Here is a 22,773-nt window from a genome sequence, read left to right on the forward strand (position 1 = left end):
ACACGAGTCAATCGTCGTATTTTCCGACTATTCAAAGCAGCCCCCACAAAGGAAAACAATCCCAAATTGAAGTCCACATATTGTTGCAAAGCAGTGTCAGTCTGGTCGATGTCGTCCAGAACAACAGCACGTTTAACACGATTCAACACGAAGTCGTGATAAAGTACATAGTCATTATGATACATTGGTGGGGCAATTAATACAGGGGGCAATACAAAAGATACGTAACAAGTGCCTAACCATCCCAACGGGAGCTGATGATAACCCTTCGTTCCACAAATAAAATAAGTATTGCGAGATGCTACAAACGATATGCCATTTGGGCTGTCAAACGTAAGTGTAGTGTTGCATTCACTTTTCCCAACCGGAATTGTACCTTTATTGCGTATACACAAATCAGCTTTAGTAGCAATAACATTAATACCATGTGAACTGGATACGTTGATGTTCCGTTGGTTGCTGTAAACACGTGGGGCAGACGCATTATCGGGGCGTTACTCCTCCCATTCGAATCGGGTACCCTCAGCTCGTGGATACCCATCCCGGTCATGGTAGCAAATTTTATTCAAACGGAAAAGCACCCCCCCTTTTGTTGGCCATCTCAAAGTGAAGAGAAGAGTGTACCAGGCATTGCAGGATCCATTATGTGAGAACGGGAGTGGAATGAGTGGAGTGCCCCCTTTCTTCTGGTGCCCAGGCAACATCCCACACACCCAACAATTAGACGTATTTGGCATGTTATGCGTATGATGCAGGATCTGAATAAAGTTATTGTTCAGATAAGTCTGTCGGTGCCGTTCTTCATGGTAAGGCAAGGTAAAGTGAAAATGTTCAGATGGAGCCGGGGTAGTCGGCAGCAAATGTTCACGTGCAGGCACCACAAGTTCAACTACCCAAGCTATCACTGCTATTACCACAATTGTCAAGACGAAAAGGATGGCACCAAGTATTCTTTTGTCTCGTGATGCAGAAGACGCCATAGTTCAATGAGTTCTCAAAATCTTAAATAGTTCGAAAAGTTCACAAAGTCTCAAATTTACATGTGTGTGTATTTACACCTAAAAAGGAAAAATACGGTGCTGAGCTCCGAGGTAGCCGTTGTTTTCTTCTCCGGGGTCAAGACGGGTGTCGCTACTCTTGGCAGAACTGATCCCCCCCCCTTGAGATTCCCGGCTTCCGTTTCACAAACCCCAGAGCGGTAACCAACCAGTCTCGAAAACCAAAAAAATCTTGTTATCGTGGCCGCAGATTATAGCGCTCTCGTCCAGAAACAGTATGGTCCGGGAAGGCTCCCTCAACTTCGGCCGATGTCACAGCTGGGCTCTTTTCTTTCTCCAAAATCTCCTTGTAGTCAGTCAACACAGCAGGATTCACTAGATCAGGAGAAACACGACGGCAGTGGGTTGAGTGCACCCACCGCTTTCTGTTGGTCACTCGTACAGCTGTTCGAGTTGCTAGGAGGACCTGCTCGGGGCCACGCCACCTCGGTTCCAAGCTGTTCGCCCTCTCAAACGACTTTATCATGACAAAGTCGCCAGGGTGAAGATTGTGGCCCTCTCCAGTAGAGTTGTCAGGGAGCGCTTCTCGAACCTGTTGATGAATAGAAAGGAAATCATTTGTTAATCGTGCCAAATAATCGTTCATCATTATACAAGGCACATCATGTATCAATCGCGGCTTAGGCACTCCCCAAATATTCATAGGCCTTCCAAACACCACTTCATATGGTGTGAGGCCTGTTCGAGAGTGGGGCACTGATCTGAGAGAGAGCAATGCTAGCGGTAAGGCATCCGGCCACTTCAATGTCGTAGACGCCACAATCTTAGCCAGTTTTAGTTTCAACGTGGCATTATACTGCTCAACAAGACCTGCCGACTGAGGGTGGAACACAGCATGAAACTTCTGCTGAATCCCCAGGCCTTTCAGCACATACTCCACAATTTTCCCGACAAAATGAGGCCCATTATCGCTCCACAAAAATTTGCAAACTCCAAATCGAGGGAAGTACTCCTTAAGCAACACCTTAGCTGTTGTCAAAGCGGTATTGTCTTTCGTGGGGAAAGCCTCAACCCATTTACTAAAAGCACATACCACCACTAAAACATACTTCAGATTGTTGCAACGCTCAAGCTGGATATAATCCATTTGGAGTACCTAGAATGGTGCAGAGGGTGGAACGAACCCTCCTTTCGGAGTATGGGTCCCCTTTGCAGGATTGTGCTGCAAACATATCAGGCAGGTCTGCACTACTCTCTTAGCAGTATTGGCAATCTCGGGATGCTCCCAAACTCGTGTTAACAATCGAGTTATTGTAAGAGCCCCCACGTGCGCCAGCCCATGTGTCATCTGGACCATCGCTTGCAAGTAAGCTGCAGGCAATTTCCATCTCTCCATGTCCTTACTTCTCCAACAACCTTCATCATCTAGCACCCCTTCTGCTGCCCATGCCGCAAGTTCTGATTCAGTAGCTGATTTCTGAATATCTAGTATCTCTGCTCTAGCATCATACCATCGCTCAGCCTGTAATTGTGTTACGTACATGGGGGAGTCAGTTCGGGACATAGCCGTTTGTCTCGCTATGCTATCCGCAAAAGCATTTCCCTGACCCACTTTATCGGTGATCTTTTTATGGGCACTACATTTGATTATCGCTACTTTCTTTGGACAAAGCAACGCGTTTAGGAGATCACGCACTAGTTCTCCGTGCATAATGTGTACTCCATGAGAAGTAAAAAACCCACGTTCTCTCCAGAGTAGTCCGAAGTCATGGGCTACTCCAAAGGCATACCGGCTGTCTGTGTACATGTTCACACATAGGCCAGCACTCAATTCGCAGGCTCTTGTCAAGGCTATCAGCTCTGCTGCTTGAGCCGATTTCTGTGGTATTCTAGCTGTTTCTACCACTATCTTAAGTGTCGTGATCGCATAGGCTGCGGAAGTCATACCATCTGGCAGCCTCACACACGATCCATCAACCCACAGTTCCCCATCCACATCTGGAAGTGGCATATCCTGTAAGTCAACACGACCCTTTGTCTGTTCCTCAGTCAGGAAAACACAGTCATGATGTTTTTCTTCCTGACCCTCCTCAACCGGATAGGGCAATAAAGTGGCAAGGTTCAGGGTAGCACATCTTTTCAGTGTGATATGTGGCGCCAGGAGTGTGAGCTCATATCCTGTCAAACGTGCGCTCGTAAGATATTGGGTCTTTGTTTGATTTAACAGGGCATCTACTGCATGGGGAACTAACACCAACAGTTTGTGCGATAACACTATTCCCTCACTCTGTCGTATAGCTATCGCTGTTGCTGCAACTGCTCGAAAACACCCAGGTAACCCTCGTGCTACAGGGTCAAGAACCGCAGAGAAGTATGCACATGGCCTTTGTTTGTCCCCGTGTGTTTGCACTAACACTGATAACGCGCACCCATCTTTCTCGTGCACGTACAACGTGAAAATCTTTGTATAATCTGGTGTACCTAACACGGGTGCAGAACAAAGGGCTTGTCTCAATTGTTCAAAAGCGTTTTGGCATTCATTTGTCCATTCAAGGGGCATTGGTGTAGATTTGGACAATAACACTAACAAAGGTTTTATAATGTGCGAAAACCCCATGATCCACTGTCTACAAAAAGACGTTAAACCTATGAAGGCACGTACATCTCTCTGCGTGCGGGGGACTGGTGTGTCTAAAATCGCCTGAATTCGATCTGATGTTAATGCACGCCCCTCCTTAGACAAAAGATGACCGAGGTAGGTCACCTTGGGTCTACAGTATTGAAGCTTTTTCTTAGAAACCTTGTGATTGTTATGTGCCAAAAAGGAAAGCAAAGCAATCGTACTCTCCTCACATTGTGCATAAGAGTCTGCAGCAAGCAAAAGGTCATCCACGTACTGGATAAGGACAACCCCAGACTGCAACTCAAAGGAATCAAGCTGTCTTTTCAGAGCCTGACTGTAAATACTAGGGCTCTCAGTGTAACCTTGAGGAACACGACAAAATCTATACGATTTATTATTTAACGTAAAGCCAAACAAATATCTGCTATCAGGATGGACAGGGATAGAAAAGAATGCATTTTTCAAATCAATAACACTAAAAGTCGTTGCCGTTGGTGGCACCAGTGTAAGCAAAGTCGTGATGTCGGACACCACCGGGTATTGGGGAATGACAATTTTGTTAATTTCTCTCAAATCAATGATAAACCGATAGATTTTGTCGTCAGTATCTCTCTTAAGGATCGGAAGAATAGGGCTGTTGCAAACATTGTAAGGAACCTCCTCCACCACTCCTGCAGTGATCAAATCTTGGACAATGTGGGTCAGGGCAATTTCGCCTTCCCTGGAAATCTTATACTGTGGCACACGTGGCAGAGAGGCTCCCTCCTTTACAGTAATTCGAATAGGCGGAATACGCATCTCTCCCACATCCGTGTCTGAGGTCGCCCATAACGAGTGCGGGAGAGATGCCAAAGCTGGAATGTCTAGTATAGTGCAAAACCTATCTAATTCAGGATAATTGTCATTCAGGATAACCCGCACTCCCTCGGGAGCGCAGCGTATAGTCGCTCGGAAGTATTTAAGCAGGTCAATGCCCAAGATGTTATCTGGTGTATCGGGAGATAGCAAAAATTGACCAAAACTGAAAAATGTATCGAGGCAAAGTGCAAGAGGCTTCGTTAATGGGCTGGGAGTGGGTGTGCCATCAAACCCAATACATGTAATCATATCGCCAGACAGGGGAGCCCTCGGAACCAAGTTTTTAGACAAAGCGCTACGAGTAGCCCCTGTGTCAACTAGAAACTGATCAGTAGAACCCAAGATGCCCGCTGATACGTATGGACCACTCTGATCTACTGGCACTTCAACTGATTCCTTACCCCATCCTACGCAATCCTATGCATGTACATAATCCTGATGCTCCACATTCTCGCCTTCCGATATCTGGTACTGATTCCGTCTATCAAAGGTGCTACGCTCATCCTGGCCACGGCCCCTCTCCTCAAACCTGCCACGATCACCTCCACTACCTCTCACCCCCGAATAACTTCCCCTCGACCGTCCCCCTCCACGACCACGCTGACTACGTTGCTCACGAAGTACCGGGCAATCATCAGCCCAATGCCCAAACTCCTTACAATAGGCACATTGATCCTCCGCTATATCCGTACGCCCATACGACGCATTACCCCCTCCTCGTCTGCCTCTATCGTACCCTCTAGATTGCGTTCCCCGAACCTGCGCCAACATCACCTTTGTTTTCAATTCCTTCGCTTTCTTATCAACACTTTCCTTAGCCTCCAATTCCTGTCGCTCATAATACTGAGCCATAGTTAGCAAAGAAGCAGGGGTCGCCGTGGCCCAGGAACTTTCACTTGATTTCAATCGTTTTGCAATCTCCGGTAGGAGATTAGCCACATACTTATCTACAAACAAATGCCTACCCGTATCGTCTGTTAACGATTGACCACTGTAATCATGAAACGCCTCTTCGAAGCGTGTAAAGAAATCTGAGACCGTTTCATCTGTCTTTTGTTTGCACAAAGCTAACATGGTCCAATCGATCTTTTTGAATGGGACGAGCGTTTTTAATTTAATCAAAATAGCCGCCGGGAGGTCTAAAATCAACTGACATGGCTTACATGCCGGTTCCCTTTCTAAATCAGCTGCATTTATTTCTTTCCATGTTCCTCCAAGTATTGTTTCATCATTATTTTTTCGAATTAGTCTCCACATATCAGGCGGAAGAATTAGCCCAAAAAACAAATCTATATCAACCAAAGTCATAACACAAGACGAAATAGCCCCTTCAACCCCTTCATAAAATGCTGCCGGATTTTTACGAAGGTCAGGCAAAGAATTTTTCAACGCCATAACATCCGCTCTATTCCAAGGCGTATACACCCAATTATATATAAAATATCCCTTCGCATCCTTTGACATTTTATCATCATCTGTACCCTCCCCTTTAGGCAGAACATACAAAGGTGCGGCTTCACGCATAGGCATAACATGCACGTTAAAATTCTTATCTGAACCCCGGAGAGAACACTCCTTAGATTGCCCAGTAGACTCCGGTCCGGACTCCTTATTCTTTTTCCGCTCGTCCCGCAATCTGGACGTCTCATCCCGCAGCTGGATCAGTTGCTTGTAAAAGGCATCAACATCTGAAAGATCAAATACACCTTTTTCCAAATTCTCCCGATGAACTGACACAGCCTTAGATTCTAACGTATCCGAAAATTTACGGTACGTAGTAACAACTTCATCTGCCAAAGTAGCCAAAAAATACAGTAATTCCTGTTCTGTCCATTGACCCCTTTCAGTAACAACCTCGGCCTGAGTAACAAAATTCGTATTCACTTTACGAGCCCAACTACGCAAATTCGCGGATTTCTCCGCAGAAAACCTGACACCAGACGTATCCCTTTTTCCTGGCTTATCCTGTCCTTCGTCATCAGAGTCTGCAGTTGGAGCCGTAGGCGAGACATACGGAGGCGGTGATCGATCTAGCAACGAAAAATCATCAATCTCATTATTAAGGACAGGATAAAGTGGTCGGCGAATAGGAAATTGACCAGTCGTTTGCAATTTACGTTCCCGTTCCTCCCTCTCTTTCTTCTCCTGAGTCTCCTTTTCCTCAAGCTGTAAAGCCTTATCACGAGCAGCCTTGCGCTGCTCTTTGTCCGTCAAGGCAACCTCACGTTTCATTCGCTCACGCACCGCTTTCTCCCACATCCGCACACAATCAAACATATTTTGTCTAGACCTTCGTTGAAACAAACATTGCTCCACAAACTGAACCTTACGTAAATCGAACGACCCATGTAGTTGCCATTGCAATTCAGGATCTGATTTAGTGTATTTATGCCATAGTTTACTGTACATTATAGGGGGAAGGCCGAATTTAATGTACATCTCACGGTTTGGTGTACCTTCTGGGGGAGCCGGCTGTGATTTCGCTAACCGAATTGTGGTACCATTCCCAAAACAGCACATCCCTCGGAGTGTGCTTAAAACAGGCATGTTCAAAAAGTATCACCAAAGCGTGATACCGTATAAAATGGCACTTACAGTACTTCACACAAAACGTGCCGCTCAGAGGAAAGGAAAAACAAAATTAGAGAAACATCTCTACATGCCTGCCTATGTGAAGTGCACTACACATATAGATTCAAAGTTCACAAATTCACAAATGTTAGCTAACTCAAATCAAAGTCACAAGTCATAGAACTTCGGCGAGCGTCCGGAGACTACCTCACCGATCACAAAATCATAGAACTTCAGTAAGCGTCCACAGACTACCTTACCAGTCACAAATCTTACCCAAAGTCTCAAAGGTCCAGATTCCAACTGCCAAGGTCTTTTAATCGAATCAGCAAAACAGCACTTTATCCAGCAACGCAGACGATCAAGAACTCAGTCGGAGACCGGCGCCACCTGGAAGGTCAGATCAGAAGGAAAGGAAGAAACACCGCGGGTGCCAAGACTCAGGTCACTCGGTGGCAGCGTACGCGTCCATGGCGAGTTTCCAAACCTTCGTCACGACCTCTCCTTCGGGCATCCGAGTCGCCGATGAGTCCCTTCGTGGTCGCCAACTTGTAGTATCGGGTTCCCAAGGCCTACATGCTCCGAAGATAACCCACTTACATTGAAAGAACTGTTGGCACAGAAACTGAAAAATTCAAAGAACAAGTTTATTAAGACCCCATGGGGTGGTGGTACATTCCTACAGCACCCTTCGGTAATGCAAGAAGTATCACACCGAACATCGGTGTGACCCGTTCTTTTATACAATTTGCAGGTAATAAAACGATAGGCGGTACAGAATTACAGAGCGTTATGTACATATATGGCCATTTTTGGAACACAGCCAGCTCATTGGAGGGGTTACAACCCCGCTGGTCAGTTTGGCGGCACATTCCTGAGGGGTGACTGGTCAGTCGGAACTGCGCATGTACAGGCTTGACCGTTCCTAAAAATAGCCTGTTGCTGGGCATACTCGAGTGGTCAGTGGCACGGACAACGGACTAAGGGGCATGCTGGCCACGAGGCCGCTTATGATCTAAGATGGCCGCCGTAACAAACAAGATGGCGTTTCCAAGTATGGCCAAGTTAAGCGGGAAAACGTGTAGCACAGCTAAGCGCTAACCCGGCCATTGTCAAATTACGACAAGGGGAAACATTTTTACAAAAGAAAAGTGAGCAATGACATGTTGAGAAAACCAGACCAAAGGTTTCACTTACCTGCACCTCCACCCGTGTGAATAATGTGGTCCGAATCACAATATGTGAAAAAACATATGAATACAGAATAAAATACACTCAGAGTAGTGAACAAAATACGGGATGCAATTCTATAAAATGCTACACAGGTGTGTCATCATGTGGTTTGTACTTCACTGTGTGGTCACAAACGGGTGTGCGATAGGTTAGAGTATGAAAAGACACAGGTATGTGAATGGCGTGGTGTGAAAATGACATTGTCGGTGTGATCACTGTACCCAAAGTCGACACGTGATCAACAAAAAGTGAGACGTTGTTAAGCGTGAATGCTTAAAAAGCTCTGAAGGCAACGCAACAACTTAAACACCTCGCTCAACTCAGTAGTGTGTGTTCCACCACTTATAACTTTCTAAAACTGTCATTTTCAAAGGATTGATATACAAATCAACCTACTGTTTAGCTGCATATTAAATTGTATTAAGATGTAACCTTGAATATTCTTTCTAGCAGCTCTAAAGCTGATATTGAGTACTAGATGTTAGCCAGATTGAATGAGCTGGCCCCTCTACAGCCACCTAGATCCGTTACTAAACGTACCTCTGCCCCTTGGTTTACGGCGGAGTTGGCCCACTCCCGTAGACAATGTAAAGTCGCCGAACGCGCATGGAGAGCCAAATATGACTCTGAGGCAAAACGGACCTATAAACTCACGATGAAAGCATATCATGCTTTAGTGCTACAGGGAAAGAAGTGCTACTTTTCTAAAAAAATTGAGGAAGCAGCTAATTCCTGTAAGGAAATTTTTTCGATCGTACGAGAATTTACTACCCCGCGTTCGATCTCAGATCAGGAGGCTCCGAATGAGACCTGGGCTGATACTATTGCTAATTTTTTTACGACCAAAATTAGACAGATTCAGGACTCTTTTTTTCCGAGGCCGACAGCTGATTCTTTGATCCTGTCGAACGAGATAGTTCACCAGCCTTTCTCTGGTCCGGCTCTGTTGGACTTTCCGCCTCTCACGACTGCCTCATCTTTAGTTCTGATGAGGAATCTTAAATCTGGTTAACCATGTGATCCCCGCCCGGCTAAATTTTTAGCTAGAATGGCCGATGTTGTTAACCCCTTAGCCAATCCTATTCTTAACCTGTCCTTGAGTCAGGGAGTGCTGCCTAATTCCTGGAAACAGGCTATGGTGATACCTCTTCTCAAAAAGCCCAACCTTGCTCCGGAAACCCCGTCCAACTATCGACCAATTTCGCTCCTTCCAGCACTGACTAAAATCCTGGAAAAGCACGTCCATAACGTGCTATCCAACTTCCTGGAGTTGAATGAGCTACTCCATGCGTCTCAATCGGGCTTTCGATCCAACTTAAGTACCGAGACGGCGCTCTTGGAAGTTTCAGAGATTGTAAAGGAGGTGCTGGATGACGGAGGCAGGGTGATGTTAGTCATGTTAGACCTGTCGGCGGCTTTTGACACCCTCCCCCATGAGGATCTCCTCATAAGACTACATGACATTGGTCTAGGGGGGACGGTGCTCAACTGGTTTCGCTCCTTCTTAGCCAACCGCCGACAAACGGTCTGGGCCTTTTCTGGATCTGCCGAAATGCCGCCATTGGGAGTCGGAGTCCCCCAGGGCTCAGTATTGAGCCCTACTTTATTTAACATCCTCATGACCCCTCTGGCGACTTTGGTGGAGTCCTACAGGGCCCAGATCGTCTCATATGCTGGCGATACCCAGCTCCTTTTCACCTGCCGTAAGAGCGAAGAATTCGATGGGGGAAGTATCCGTGAGTGCCTTGGGGCTGTTTTCAATTGGTTCCATCTGAACAGCCTCAAGTGCAACTCGGATAAATCTGAGATACTTTTCTTTGGATGTCCTTTGGAACCGGAATGGCATGGTTGGTGGCCTGCCGACAAGTTCCCTCCAGCTCAGGCTTCTAAATGGGCAAAGAACCTGGGAATTAAAATTGATAATGGGCTTACGCTCAAATCCCAGGTGGCAACCCTTACAGGGACCTGTTTCGGCATCCTCAGGATGCTTCGAAAGTTTTTTCCTTTGTTGTCCGAGGAACATCGGAGAATAACTGTACAGGCCCTTATCGGATCCAGATTGGATTACGCGAACATTCTGTATCTGGGTCTCCCAGAATACCTTTTACAGCGTATGCAGGTGACCCAGAATGCCGCAGCACGAGCTATTTTCGGCCTGCATCGTCGAGCCAGTGCCTCTAACCTGCTGCAATCCCTCCATTGGCTCCCCATTCGGAAGAGGATAATGTTCAAGGCCCGACAAAGCACTGCACGCCACGGGTGCAAAATACCTACAGAAGAGGCTGGCTTTTTACCGGCCGACGCGATCTTTAAGATCGGAGTCCTTAGCACTTGCTGTAGTGCCGCGTATAAAGAGGACACGTCTGGGAGGTTGGTCCTTCAGATTCCTGGCCCCTCAGTTGTGGAATTCTTTACCTTTGTCCTTACGGTCCACATCCAATCTGCTTGCCTTTAGGAAGGGTCTTAAGACCTGGTTATTTTCTGGTTAGAGCTCTGTTATCCTGTTCTCTGTTTTTTAACTTTTTTGCTGTTATGTTTCTCAGTCTGTTTTTCGGGTCTGTAGCACAAAGCGCCGGGACACTCCTTTGGAGTAGCCGTTGCGCTATACAAGACCCATAAATAACATATAACATAACATAACATAACATATAACATAACATATATAACATAACATACTATGAATTGTTATAGTGTAACCCAGTGTTTTCTATGGGAGTGCCAGCCTTTTCACAGTGAAAAATTACTTTGTAGGATTCACTGACAGGACATGTAAACCTTTAAATATTCATTACCTACTTTTTAAATACCGTGAGCCCTGCCCTATGAGCATTTTGGGCCCACCTTTCTGGTGACTTATAAGCACTAAAAAGAAATGTTTAGGCCTGACAAAATGTTTATCTTGCCAGGTAAACATGGCAGATTCAAACTGCATGCACAGGCAGGCCTGGAGACTTTTTTGTACAGTGCTACTTTAGTAAGAGGCACACTTGTAGCCCACTTGTGGCATTAAATGTTTAGGCCCCACTTACAATTAGTACCGTATTCTAGGGGCTTATAATTAAATATGCTAATAAGGTGTATGACAATTTTACTATGTTTATGGGGAGAGCTAAATTATTTTACCACTGGTTAGCATGAGTAAGGTTCGTAGAGTCCTGTGGCCAACAAAAATTTGTTTGGTTACAGAAAGCAAACAAGCGGTGGGAATACTGCTGAAAAGATTGTAATTTCCAACAATGGTGAAAACAGAAGGGAGAGATCTTAGTTGTTTTAAAATCCACTCCACGTACACACATGCATGCATAAATTAAAACACACACACACAGACCCTCCCCCAAGATGAAAGGAATGACAGAAGAGTACAAGGCTAGAAGTAAAAATTACGACAATGTCAAAATTTAGGATTAGGAGGTAACCCCAAAATAAAACACTTATAATTCAATGCCTCCTCTTGAGAGGTGAAGAATGTCATGAGGAATATTGAGGTCAAAATATCAAAAGGTAACTATATCATGACCCGGATATCAAGGGGGAAATTATCGAAAAGGTACGTGCCCAGAGAGCGGTAAGGATATACTATTCTTAACTGTACATCTATGCACCTTGAAGATATATATATATATCACCAAGGTGCGTATATGTAGAGGTAGGTATAGAAAATGTATACATATGTACCTTTCGATATTTGGTCCCTCGATATTCTGGTCACGATATTGTGACGATTCCATATTTTGTAATCATTATTCCTGACCTACACCAGAGATGATAACCTAAAGAGTACAGCTTTATATGAAGAACAGTCGAGGAGGGATGGATATTGCTATTTTGTGATAAGAAATAGAGCTCTTGGAACCCGAATGTCAGAGAAATGTATTTTATTGTCATATGGTCCATACTTATATTTTGGTTCTTCTTTTATTCCAGCCCCAGAATGTCCGCCAAACAGTGAATTCCAGACATGTGGATCTGCCTGTCCAGAGACCTGTATGACTACCACCGCTCCAGCCTCATGTAACCAACTGTGCGTAGAAACTTGCCAGTGCAATGAGGGCTTTGTGCTAAGCAACGGGATGTGCATCCCTAGAAGCCGATGCGGCTGTGTCTATGAGGGACGCCTGTATGACCCTAACGTGCATTTCTGGTTAGACAATTGCCAGAACCGGTGCTTCTGTAACCCATTAAGCAGGACGGTACAGTGCAAGAAGAGCCAGTGTAGGAAGGAAGAACAGTGTGGCGTGAAGAATGGAATAATTAACTGCTACCCAATCAACTACAGCACTTGCTCAGCCTCCGGGGACCCACATTATACCACCTTTGACGGTCTCAAGTACAACTTCATGAGTACTTGCTCATACCTGTTTTCTGGACTGTGCTATTTGTATACAGGACTAGTAGATTTCAAAGTCTATGTCCAGAATGAGAGGAGGAATAGAAAACCTGTCTCCTACACCAAACTCGTGGGGATTACAACTTACAACACACAGGTGGAGGTTAGCAAAGAATACCCAAGACAAGTCAGGGTAAGAGGAGTTATGCATGCAATAGGTTTTGTAATTTTCAATGTATTTTGAGTTTTATTCTATTTCTGTAAAATGTTCTTGAACTAATGATCACAATTCAATAAGTTAAAATATACAGAGCCCCACTTTTCTTCTTAGGAGGCCTCTGCCCCAAATGTTCATTTATGGGATTGCCAAATACCAAGGTTGCCTAGTTTGATTTCTCACCATACCTCGTCCTGGCTTTCTTCTGCTACCTTCCGCTACCTTCCACTTTCTGTTTCTTGTCTCTTTCTGCCATTCCTACAGGTTTTTTTTTCATCCTGCTTTTCTGTCTCTTGCTCTGGGTAAAGGCTTGCTATAGGGAGAGATGAAAATGTTTTTTTCAAATCATTTGAGAAGTCTGGCATGTCACAGCTCATCTTCTCATTCAACCCATAGTACGACCTGCTACACTTCGACTTACGTGTCTTTTCTTTGGCTATTGCACAGATTAATGTATTTAAACAGGGAAGCAGGGGAAGTAGGGAAGATGGGTGACCCAGTGCTTTATTTGTAAAAGAATAAGTGCCAGGGCCCCAAGCTTTATCCAGAAGTGCGGCCAGCAATGTCAAAGGCCAAGGGGCCGAATACCAAGGCTGCATAGTCTTGATGACATATCATGCCTCTTTCATCCACCACCAGTCACTCCCTGCCTCTTTATCTCACGCTTGCAGCTTCTGTTTCATCCCTGCTGTCTCCCTTTGTCCGTGTTCCAGTTCAGGACTTTAATCAAGTCAAGTCAAACCTATGTTTTTAGACTTTCAGGAATTTCCCCTAATGCCCAAGGCCTACAAATCAAAGGCTGCTCGTGGGCTGAAGCACTGATTGTGCCACCCACATAAGCAGCCTGTAAATGTAACTCAGGCCTGCCACTGCAGAGCCTGTGTGCAATCTAGTACTGCCATGTCGAATTAGCAAGTGCACCCACTTGCCAGGCCCTAACGTTCCCTTTTCTTACATATTAGTCACCCCTAAGTTAGGCCCAAGGTACCCCTGTGCACAGGGTTCAATGGATGTCAAAGATAGGACATACACTGATGTGTGTGGCATGTCCTGATAGTGAACTACTGCCAATTTTGTTGTTCACTATTGCAAGGCTATCTGTTCCCATGGGATAGAATGGGAAGCTTGCTTATACCATTTTATAAACATAACTACCCCTGGGAACATGATAGGAAAATAATGTTTTCTATGTCTGAACTCAGAATGTTAATATGCATCTTTTAGTGAGGGTGATTTTTACATTCTGTGTTTGAAAATAAAATTTTTAGAAAATAGGTATTTTGTTGCTTAGCCATCCAGTGTGCCTCTGGCAGGATGTGTATTGACTGGCTTTAGTGTGACAGGGGCTGAGGAGGTACAGTACCTCTAGAGAGTCTGGATGAGTAAGGACTGGGCTGAATAGATTTGGGCTGCATTTAGAGTAGGGGGAGGAGATTTTCTTTCACCTGAAATGGCCTGGTCTGCCTTCCACAATATTGTCTCCTCCTCCTGCCAGGAAACTACACCATTGAGGACAGAACTGGTTTTGGCTGGGCACAGGCACTCTCTGCCTTCAGAGAGCAAAGATATTTATTGTATAAAAAGAGGGGTCCACTCCACACCACAGACTTTTAGATCACTTCTAGGAAATCAAGCGGAACCTTTGCCAAGGAGAAAAGCTGGAGAAACCGAGGAGGAATACTGCCCCTGTGCTGTTTACTGTCTGGGTTTGGCCTACAGTGGCTACTTTCTGCCAAGAAAGGGAAAAGGATTTTGCTATTTGCTGTGTCCCCTGCTTAAGGATGATCTCCAAAGGTTTGACAAAGAGCTTGCCTCTTGCCTCTTTGTCAAGGTGAAGTCTTTGTGTCTCAGGGACACAAAGACTTCACCACCTGTGGAGTGGTGTGGCTCACTGGTTAGAGGCGGCAGACCCGGAAGCGTAGAACGGCCCGGGACCAGGGTTCAATTCCTGACGCGGCAGGGTCGTGGACCAGGGTCAGCGGACTTGATAATTCTCGCCTCGGTGCCTACTCTAACCAGGGATCACAATTGGCAACTCTGGGCATTAGCTTGCCTCATCTCTACAACGGTCCCCCACACTCGCACCTTGGAGATAACCAGTAGGGACCATCTCACAGGGATAGCCAAGACGGGTTCCCCAGCGGTCTACAGCGCCACGACGCCTTAGGGCAGCAGTGCGCTTTACAAGACACATACATACATACATACCAGCAGCAACCCTGAACTTCCTTTCTGGGAGTACGGTCCTGCTAAGAGGTGCCTGCTGCTGTTTTGTGACCTCTGAAGGCTGTTTGCCGCTGGGAGCTGGGAAAGTAACGCAACTTCAAGCGTGACGCATTAGCTTCTGTTTCCCACGCTTCGCTGAAAAAATAATCGCAGCACCTGCCGGCAGCTCGAGAAATCGCTGCATGCCACATAGAGTGCACCGGTCTCCGAAATCCGAGGACACCACACCAATTCTGATGCAAGGCCTGCTGTGCGGCTGCACGAACTCATGCATTGTCCCGGATCATTGCATTGCACTGAGGCACCAAGTCTGTGGCATCGCTGTGGGGGGACGCAGTAAGAAACCGACGCATCTCCACCCCATGCAGAAACTGACACCTCACCTCCTCTCCGGTAAGTAACCAACACATCACCTCCCCTTTGCAGCAGAAATGAACCGACGCATCACCTCCTCATGCAGTAAGACACCAATGTCTCAACTCCACGCCGGTAAGGAACCAATGCATCAGCTCCCCTGCGCAGCAGTAAGGAACCAACGCATCACCTCCCCAGAGCAAGGAAGCGACGTATCACCTTCCCTATGTGTACGGATCCGATGCATCATCTTCCCTGCAACCCTTTTTGTTTGTGTGCATAACGCATCCAAGGTACTTTTTGTGAAAAGTGTTGCATCTGCAATTTGCTTTGAACTGAACTACTTCTACCATTTGAAAGTCATATTTATATTACTGTTTTGTGGATTTTTGTTGCTTGGTCTTGTTTAGTTTAGATAACGATTACTTATTTTTCTAAACTGGTGTGGTGCCTATTTGTTGTGTTTTCACTGTATTACTGTATGTTTTCACAAATGCTTTACACACTGCCTCTGAGATAAGCCTGTCTTCTCATGCCAAGCTACCAAGGGGTTGAGCAGGGGTTATTTTAGGAGTTTATCCCCTTACCCTGACTAGGAAGAAGGGTCCCTACTTGGACAAAGGTACCTACCTCTACCAACTAGAGACCCCCATTTCTAACAGAAATACATGCCAGTTGTGCAATTGGCATTTTTCTGAGTTTGTGTTTGCTCAAGCACAACGGGCTCCTGTAGGATGTGTTTTGGTTTTTTAATTAAATTCTTAAAATCAGGGCACTTAAACGAGGCAGTAATTCCTAAACAAATATTATCTCTGTGTGATTTGATATTCATTTGTGATGTTTCTAAATTAATGATTTTTAAGAGGTTATTAACACCTTAGCTGCGTGTAAACATTTCTCCCCAGTGCTGCGCTGTCCATTAGCACTAGTGCTGAATGGACGTTCAATGGTCGTGAGCAGCACTGGGGAGGTAGCGCTGCTGACGACCATTGGCCGTCAGCAGCACTTAAGGGGTTAAAGAGGATATAAAGCGCATGTTTTTACATAATCAGTGTTTGAGCTTTTTGGACTGAATGTTAACATACACATATAAATTCTCCTAGAAACCAGAGAGTTGTAGAGTCTGTTCCAGGGAATTCATTCCTGCTCAATAAACTGGTAAGAGAGAAACCTAGCCTGCAGACACCACACTTTTCATAAGTCCAAGACAATCTCTGCTCATGGCCTTAAACATTGCGACAAACAACACGGTGATGGAAAGAATGCTTGAATTGATCAAAGCCGCTAGCTATCGCTTCAGACTGTATTCAAGTCTATCATTATTGACCCTTTATGCCATTCTAGACCAGACCTTCTTTATGCAAATCAGTCTTGTTCCTGCTCCAGTCAGAACAGTCCAGACCGCACTGCCAAGCTAGGTCCCAACGAGAAAGGAGCACAAGCATCCCAGGTTGGTTTTGGCCTATGTAATTCTCGGCAGTGAGTCATAGCGAGAACAATGAGCACAGGGCGCAGTTCTGGGCTTATCTCTATCATTTTATGACTAAAATAACATCACTCAAGTCATGTTCAATGACATCATTGATGACATCTCAGTTGGCATCTCTCATGAGTCAACCCTCTTAGGTATTGGCTCAATGACCTGTCCATCCCTTTTTGAGTCAGCTCACAGTATATTGAGAATGATTACATATGCAACAATGAGGCCCTTGTCCGTGATGGTAGTTATCCTAAAACCATATACAGAGGTATGAAATATGGGGCTGTTTTTAGTCGTAACTAAAGCTCTGCATTTGAAATGCAGCAGCATACTGCTTTCGACTTGAGCCTACTGGCACCTTCGTGATTGGAAAGACAAGGTGGAAGTCTTGCCAACCACAATAGGGATTGTCACCAAATGCACTGAAGCCCTTGTTTCTCTCAGTCATGGAAGTACAAGCATCACAGAAATGCTGCTTTCCGCCTCCCTTCGTCTAGTGCTTAATTTATGCCAGTGTTCAATGCTGAGCTTGGCACTTAATTCTTAATACCAGCTCATTTATATGACTGTCAAGCACCTAGTAGCACTATCAGCTATTTCCAGGAGAACATATTAGTTCAGCAATATAATCTTCACTAAAAATAAATAATAGAAGGGCCCTAGAGCATTGGTATTGGCATTTAGCAGGACTGGCATGGTCAGTGGTTATACAAACTGAAGTGGCCTCCTAAGTTATATATTCCTGCACCCCTGGGACTCTGCACAGAGAATTACCATTTGCTCGTTTGCTAGAGAAGAACTGTGGCTGCAGAGATATTGAATACTAAATCAGCAGGATGCATTGTGTCCAGCTCGTTTAGTGTACAGTAATCCCTCAGTCCCAACATGTTGAACCTGTGGCAGCTTCATTAGCTGCTGCCTGGGTTGTGGTTCAGGACTGAACCCTGTTTGCAGGGAAGCTTTCATGCTCCACACCCAGGACAGTTCCCAAAGCCTCCACACACACTTTTATTGTGCCAATATTCAACAAATTCAATTCAACTTTATTTATGATTTGGAACTCTGATGGAGAGACTACACGGAACAATCACATATTCCACCATACAGTATTTCAAAAGAAAACGTGTAGCACATTCCCTTACATTCAGAAAGTGATTAACATTGTGCAGTGTTGCTACGCATTCAACATACATATTATAAGCAGATTATTGCCAAGCAAATCATCACTACAAATTTGAAAACATTGAAAAAATAATTATAACTTTTTACATTGAAAGGAAAATGTGATGCCGTGCAAAGTGCTAATATAACTTCACCCTACATTGAGTCAATAGAAGTGGAGGAACAATTAGGCCTGGGCATGAGATTCCACTCCACTCACAGAGTTTGGAGAGTTTCTCGCACTCCACATAGCGTGCAGAGTTCTGAAACCAGAGCAGAGTTTTTCCTCGTTGGCGAGTGCGAGTGAGGAAAATGGCCGCTACTAATCGCTTTGAGAAACCTGTTCTCTTTGAGGAAGCTGCCACTCAAGTAGAACATCTACTCAAGCGGGAGAAAGAAGAAGCAGCCTCTTGTGCTGCGCATGGTGCCATTCACTCAGGACAAACACCCAGCACTAAAAATCAGCGAAAAGCATGACCTAACTTGCAGAACTCTGCGTAGTGCAGCAGAGTATTTGCGTCTCTTCACAGAGTTCCGAACTCCGTGAACTCCACTCAGGCCTAGAATAAATTAGTCTTCTTCCCCTAGGAAGAGTGACAGCATCTAATAAGCAATCATGAATTCCAACCTACAAAATTACACAAAGACAACACCAAACATTCATCAGTACAAATTTAAGAAACATTGAATATTGTAATGAATTTTGCACATTCCATTTCATTGGGGGAAGGGGGTTATAAATATTGATGAGCTTCTGGTACTGATTGTACATTACCTTTTAAAAACACAGATTTTCAAAAGTAACAGCGTGTGGAGTGCAAGGAAGGGTATGCAAAATGTACATGATTTAAATGTTTTACATGGAGAATAAGTAAATCACAAACTCTCTGCATCCTCGGGACGGTGCCCCAAGCACCCATTTCTATGTGAAGATTTAGCAAATGTAATCTCAACAATAAAATCATTCCCCGCACCTCATGTGAGGTATTGAACATTGGATAAGGTTGCGTTTTTTTCCAAAGACAGCTTTCTTGTCTAACCACATTTCTCTGGTGGCACTTACATAGTAACACGCTTAAGGCACTGAGCAGATTCTTCCCTCTGCTCCCCCAGCCGGCGAAGGAAATGGTGACTCGGGCACTTATCCAATTCCCGCTTAGATTATGCCAATGCGCTTTTCGTTGGCATTCCTGGATACCTGGTGAATAAACTGCAATTGATCCAGAACGTGTTGGCCAGACTCTTATTTAACATCTCTAAGAAATCAAGTATCAGATCACACTTGTATGACCTTCACTGGCTGCCCGTGGTCCAACGGGGGCAATTCAAGGCCCTTACACTAGCTCACAGAGCTCTGCATGATTTAGAACCCACTTATCTTAAGAAACGGGTGTCCTTTTACACCCCCGCCGATCCCTACGATCTGCTTCTCAACGCCTGATAGCCACGCTTTCGTCTTTCTAGGATGGGGGGTCAGTCACTTTCAGTCAAAGTATCTACTCTTTGGAACGACCTTCCTGTCTCGTTGCGCCACATCCAGGACCTCCGTTGTTTTAAGAAACTTCTCCAAACCTATCTTTTCAAACAAGCTTTCTAAATTATTTTCCATCTGCATGTCTGTAGCCTATATTGCGCCAGGATACTCATGAGTAATTGTACTGCAAATGCCACATAACATAACATATAACATAAGATAACATAACATATCCCAATTCAAACTTACTTTAAAAGAAAATTGGTTTAAATTACTTTTTAAAAGGATTTAGGCATATCCGATCGGATCTGAGAAAACAATCTATAATACCTCTCACAAACATCCCTTCCCCGCCAGAAGCACGGAGGCCTAGGTTTCCACTATTTAGAGAATGAGATGAAAGCTTCGCAATCCATAGAATCCCTAGTGGTACGAGTGCTGCTCTATAAAATAGTCAAAGAGGGACGACCTTTTGACCTATGAAGGAGATGCCCCAGCTCTTCACTTGAAACTACGTCGTGGGACTTTAGGATAACCTCCACCTCCAATGAAATTCTCCTGGTCAGCTCGATATCCGACAGTGTAAAATCTTACACCTTGCTTGGGACAGATATGACCACCTCCTGATGAAAAGAAGAACTTATGGAAGCACTTACACCAGAGCTCCTCTAGGTCTTTACCTTGGCCGCAATCCTGGTCCCACGCCAGTGATTTTATAGCGAGGACGGATTCCTTCAATCCCCCCACCTTTCCCTCCTTTCCAGCTGGTATTAGTTGAGAAACAGAAAGGGGGGAATCTTCACACTATTCTTGACCATTAGCTATCAATGACATCATAATTTCCGAAACTCATACTAAAGTGAATATTTAATTGGTCTGAAGGACTAACTGGAACTAAGGGGGAATCAATAACTTCTGTGACTTCTGCAACTTCTTTAATGGACTTAGAAAAGAAATCTGAAATTGCTGGATAAGATTTAAAATGTAACACTTAAGAACTTTTATTGCGATAATTGATGTTTTTACTTTCAGAGAAAGATTAGGCACAATTATATGCTCAAAGCACAACTTCTTCAGTGTCATCTTATCCAAAGTACCCAAGCAAATAATTAGGTTCCACCACACCAGGGGGAGAAAACCACAAGACACAACCTCCTAGTAGGCACGCACAGCCCCAACAAAAAGGCAACTGAGGAGCCTCTTTTTGTCCTTTTCAATTGCTGCTCATTCGTGCCAAACAAAGAAGACTCTGGGGGGTCATCTATCTAATCTCCCTGATTTTGTCCTCTGTCAGAAGGCAAAGTGGTCATTCATCCATGTCCGAGGTCTCCCTCCAGACTTTTGAACTGGTCCTATTGATTGAATGAAAGAGCTTTATATCGATCTCTTACGTATTAGTAAATAGACTCCCCAGACATTTTGTCTTTAAATACAGACTTCCTCTAAATCATCTATCGTCAACTCGATATCGACAGCATAATCCTGGACAATTAATAAAATGCAAATACAAGTAACATGATACAATCAAAATATAATAAATAAATAAATACAATAGACAGAAACCTCATACTATTTTGAAAAACTCTAAAATGTTAGCAAACCATTTATACAGGGTGTAATGCTAACCCCCTCTTTCATTATAAAAATTAGAACAACCACAAGCTTCTAGTGGAGTACTACAACATCTCTTCTCAATATGGCTACTTATAAATCAGTTAAAGTTTAAAAGTTAACAAAAGTTAGAATTAGATATAAAAGTCCTATTTACAACAGAAATGTCATCAGTGAATAGAGGATTCAGCTAAAACTTTGGGGGAAGGAGGGCGAATAAATGTGGCACTCCGTACATGTTAAAGAGACACTTGGCCATTTGCTCGTAAGCCTTTAGTGCACCATATCCGAATAGACCCTAGATATTTTACAAGAGCAAACACTATAATTTGTTTGTGCCTGTGCTAAATATCCTAAAGGCCTCAAGATACCCTCTGGTTCCCAACGACCTACAGAAAGGCAGTAGCCATTTGTTTCTTTGGGTAGCATTGGCTGGGCAAAAGAATAGAATGTGGATTAACGTTTCTGAGTTTCCCATAGAGGCTGGACATGGATAATCTTTAACTTCTATATCTGACCACTAACTACAGAAAGGCTTCGTTGCTAATGACTAGCATCTAAAATGTATATACAGTCTACGTGCTCTCATCGCTACTGTTTCATCTACAGTGGGCTCATATCTTGGTGGAGGTTTATGATCCATAAACTCCCAAGTTAAACTACCTGTATTTCCGGTGGCCCGTAGGACTGCCACAGATTCCCAGTAAGTGCTTTTTAAACTGACTTTAGATATGGACAATAGATCATCTGTGTTTAGCTATAGACTCTCCAAGTCAGACTACCCAACAGATTTTTCACAACTTTGAGCCATGGTATTTCCATTGCTTGCCCTGACACCAATACCTCTCTTAGGTCCACCCAATAAGATTCAAGGGCCGGGGAGACCAAAGTCTATGCCATTAAATCCAAATTCTACACTCAATTCTTTCCCTTATATTCCTCCGTGCTAAATCAAGGAAAACTGGTACCAGTGGGGGATGACTGGTAAGGCAAATAGAGATTTTAGGAGCTTATGTTCAGCTGTTTCAAGTAGTTCAATATTTATTTGCACAGCCTCAGATTTCCAAACCATATTAAACCTCTCCTAGTACCTTCACATTATATATCTCAAGGGCTGGGTCCACTCTCTTTGAAAATATCTTTTTTTCCAGTTTCACAATATTGGCAGTTTGGTAGGTTAGAGATACATATGCTTTTTGGATTTGTAAATCCCAATTAAGGTTAGACGATATTCTTATTCCTAAATAATTGAAGCTGGTCACTTGCTTAATTTGGCTAGAACCAACATGCATCTGCCATCTACCTAATTTCTTTTAATAAGATGGGCTAAAGATCATAAACTTATTTTTGGTGCTGTTTAATTCAAGCCCCCATTCCCACATATTGCAGTAAAATCATTAAGCAACTTCTGTAACCCCCTGGGGGATTTCGATAGCAAGAGCATATCATCGGCGAAAAGCAGTGCGGGAACCCATTGGGCTGCACCCGCCCTTGCCAGATGATCTACAACTCCATTTATAAACAGAGAGAACAGGGTTGGTGCAAGGACACAACCTTGTTTGACACCTCTACAGGACTCAGTCAGCTGTCCCTGCTTCCCCCCATCTGGCTTTGTTGTCTGAATGACGGCCAATAAGAAT

At 44.4% G+C, this 22,773-nt stretch overlaps 1 protein-coding gene across 1 annotated transcript in view; it reads left to right on the top strand.

Moving 5' to 3' along the window:
* The window catches only part of LOC147701260 (IgGFc-binding protein-like), a 464,605-nt gene that overhangs the window by 66,933 nt on the left and 374,899 nt on the right, over positions 1-22,773 (top strand). The window contains exon 4 of the mRNA XM_086929326.1: positions 12,208-12,803. Within this exon, the coding sequence (XP_086785452.1) occupies positions 12,208-12,803 (596 nt within the window). The remainder of the gene's footprint in view (positions 1-12,207; positions 12,804-22,773) is intronic.

Source organism: Lissotriton vulgaris, chromosome 7 (genome assembly GCF_964263255.1).
Source record: "Lissotriton vulgaris chromosome 7, aLisVul1.2, whole genome shotgun sequence".
Classification (NCBI taxonomy): domain Eukaryota; kingdom Metazoa; phylum Chordata; class Amphibia; order Caudata; family Salamandridae; genus Lissotriton; species Lissotriton vulgaris.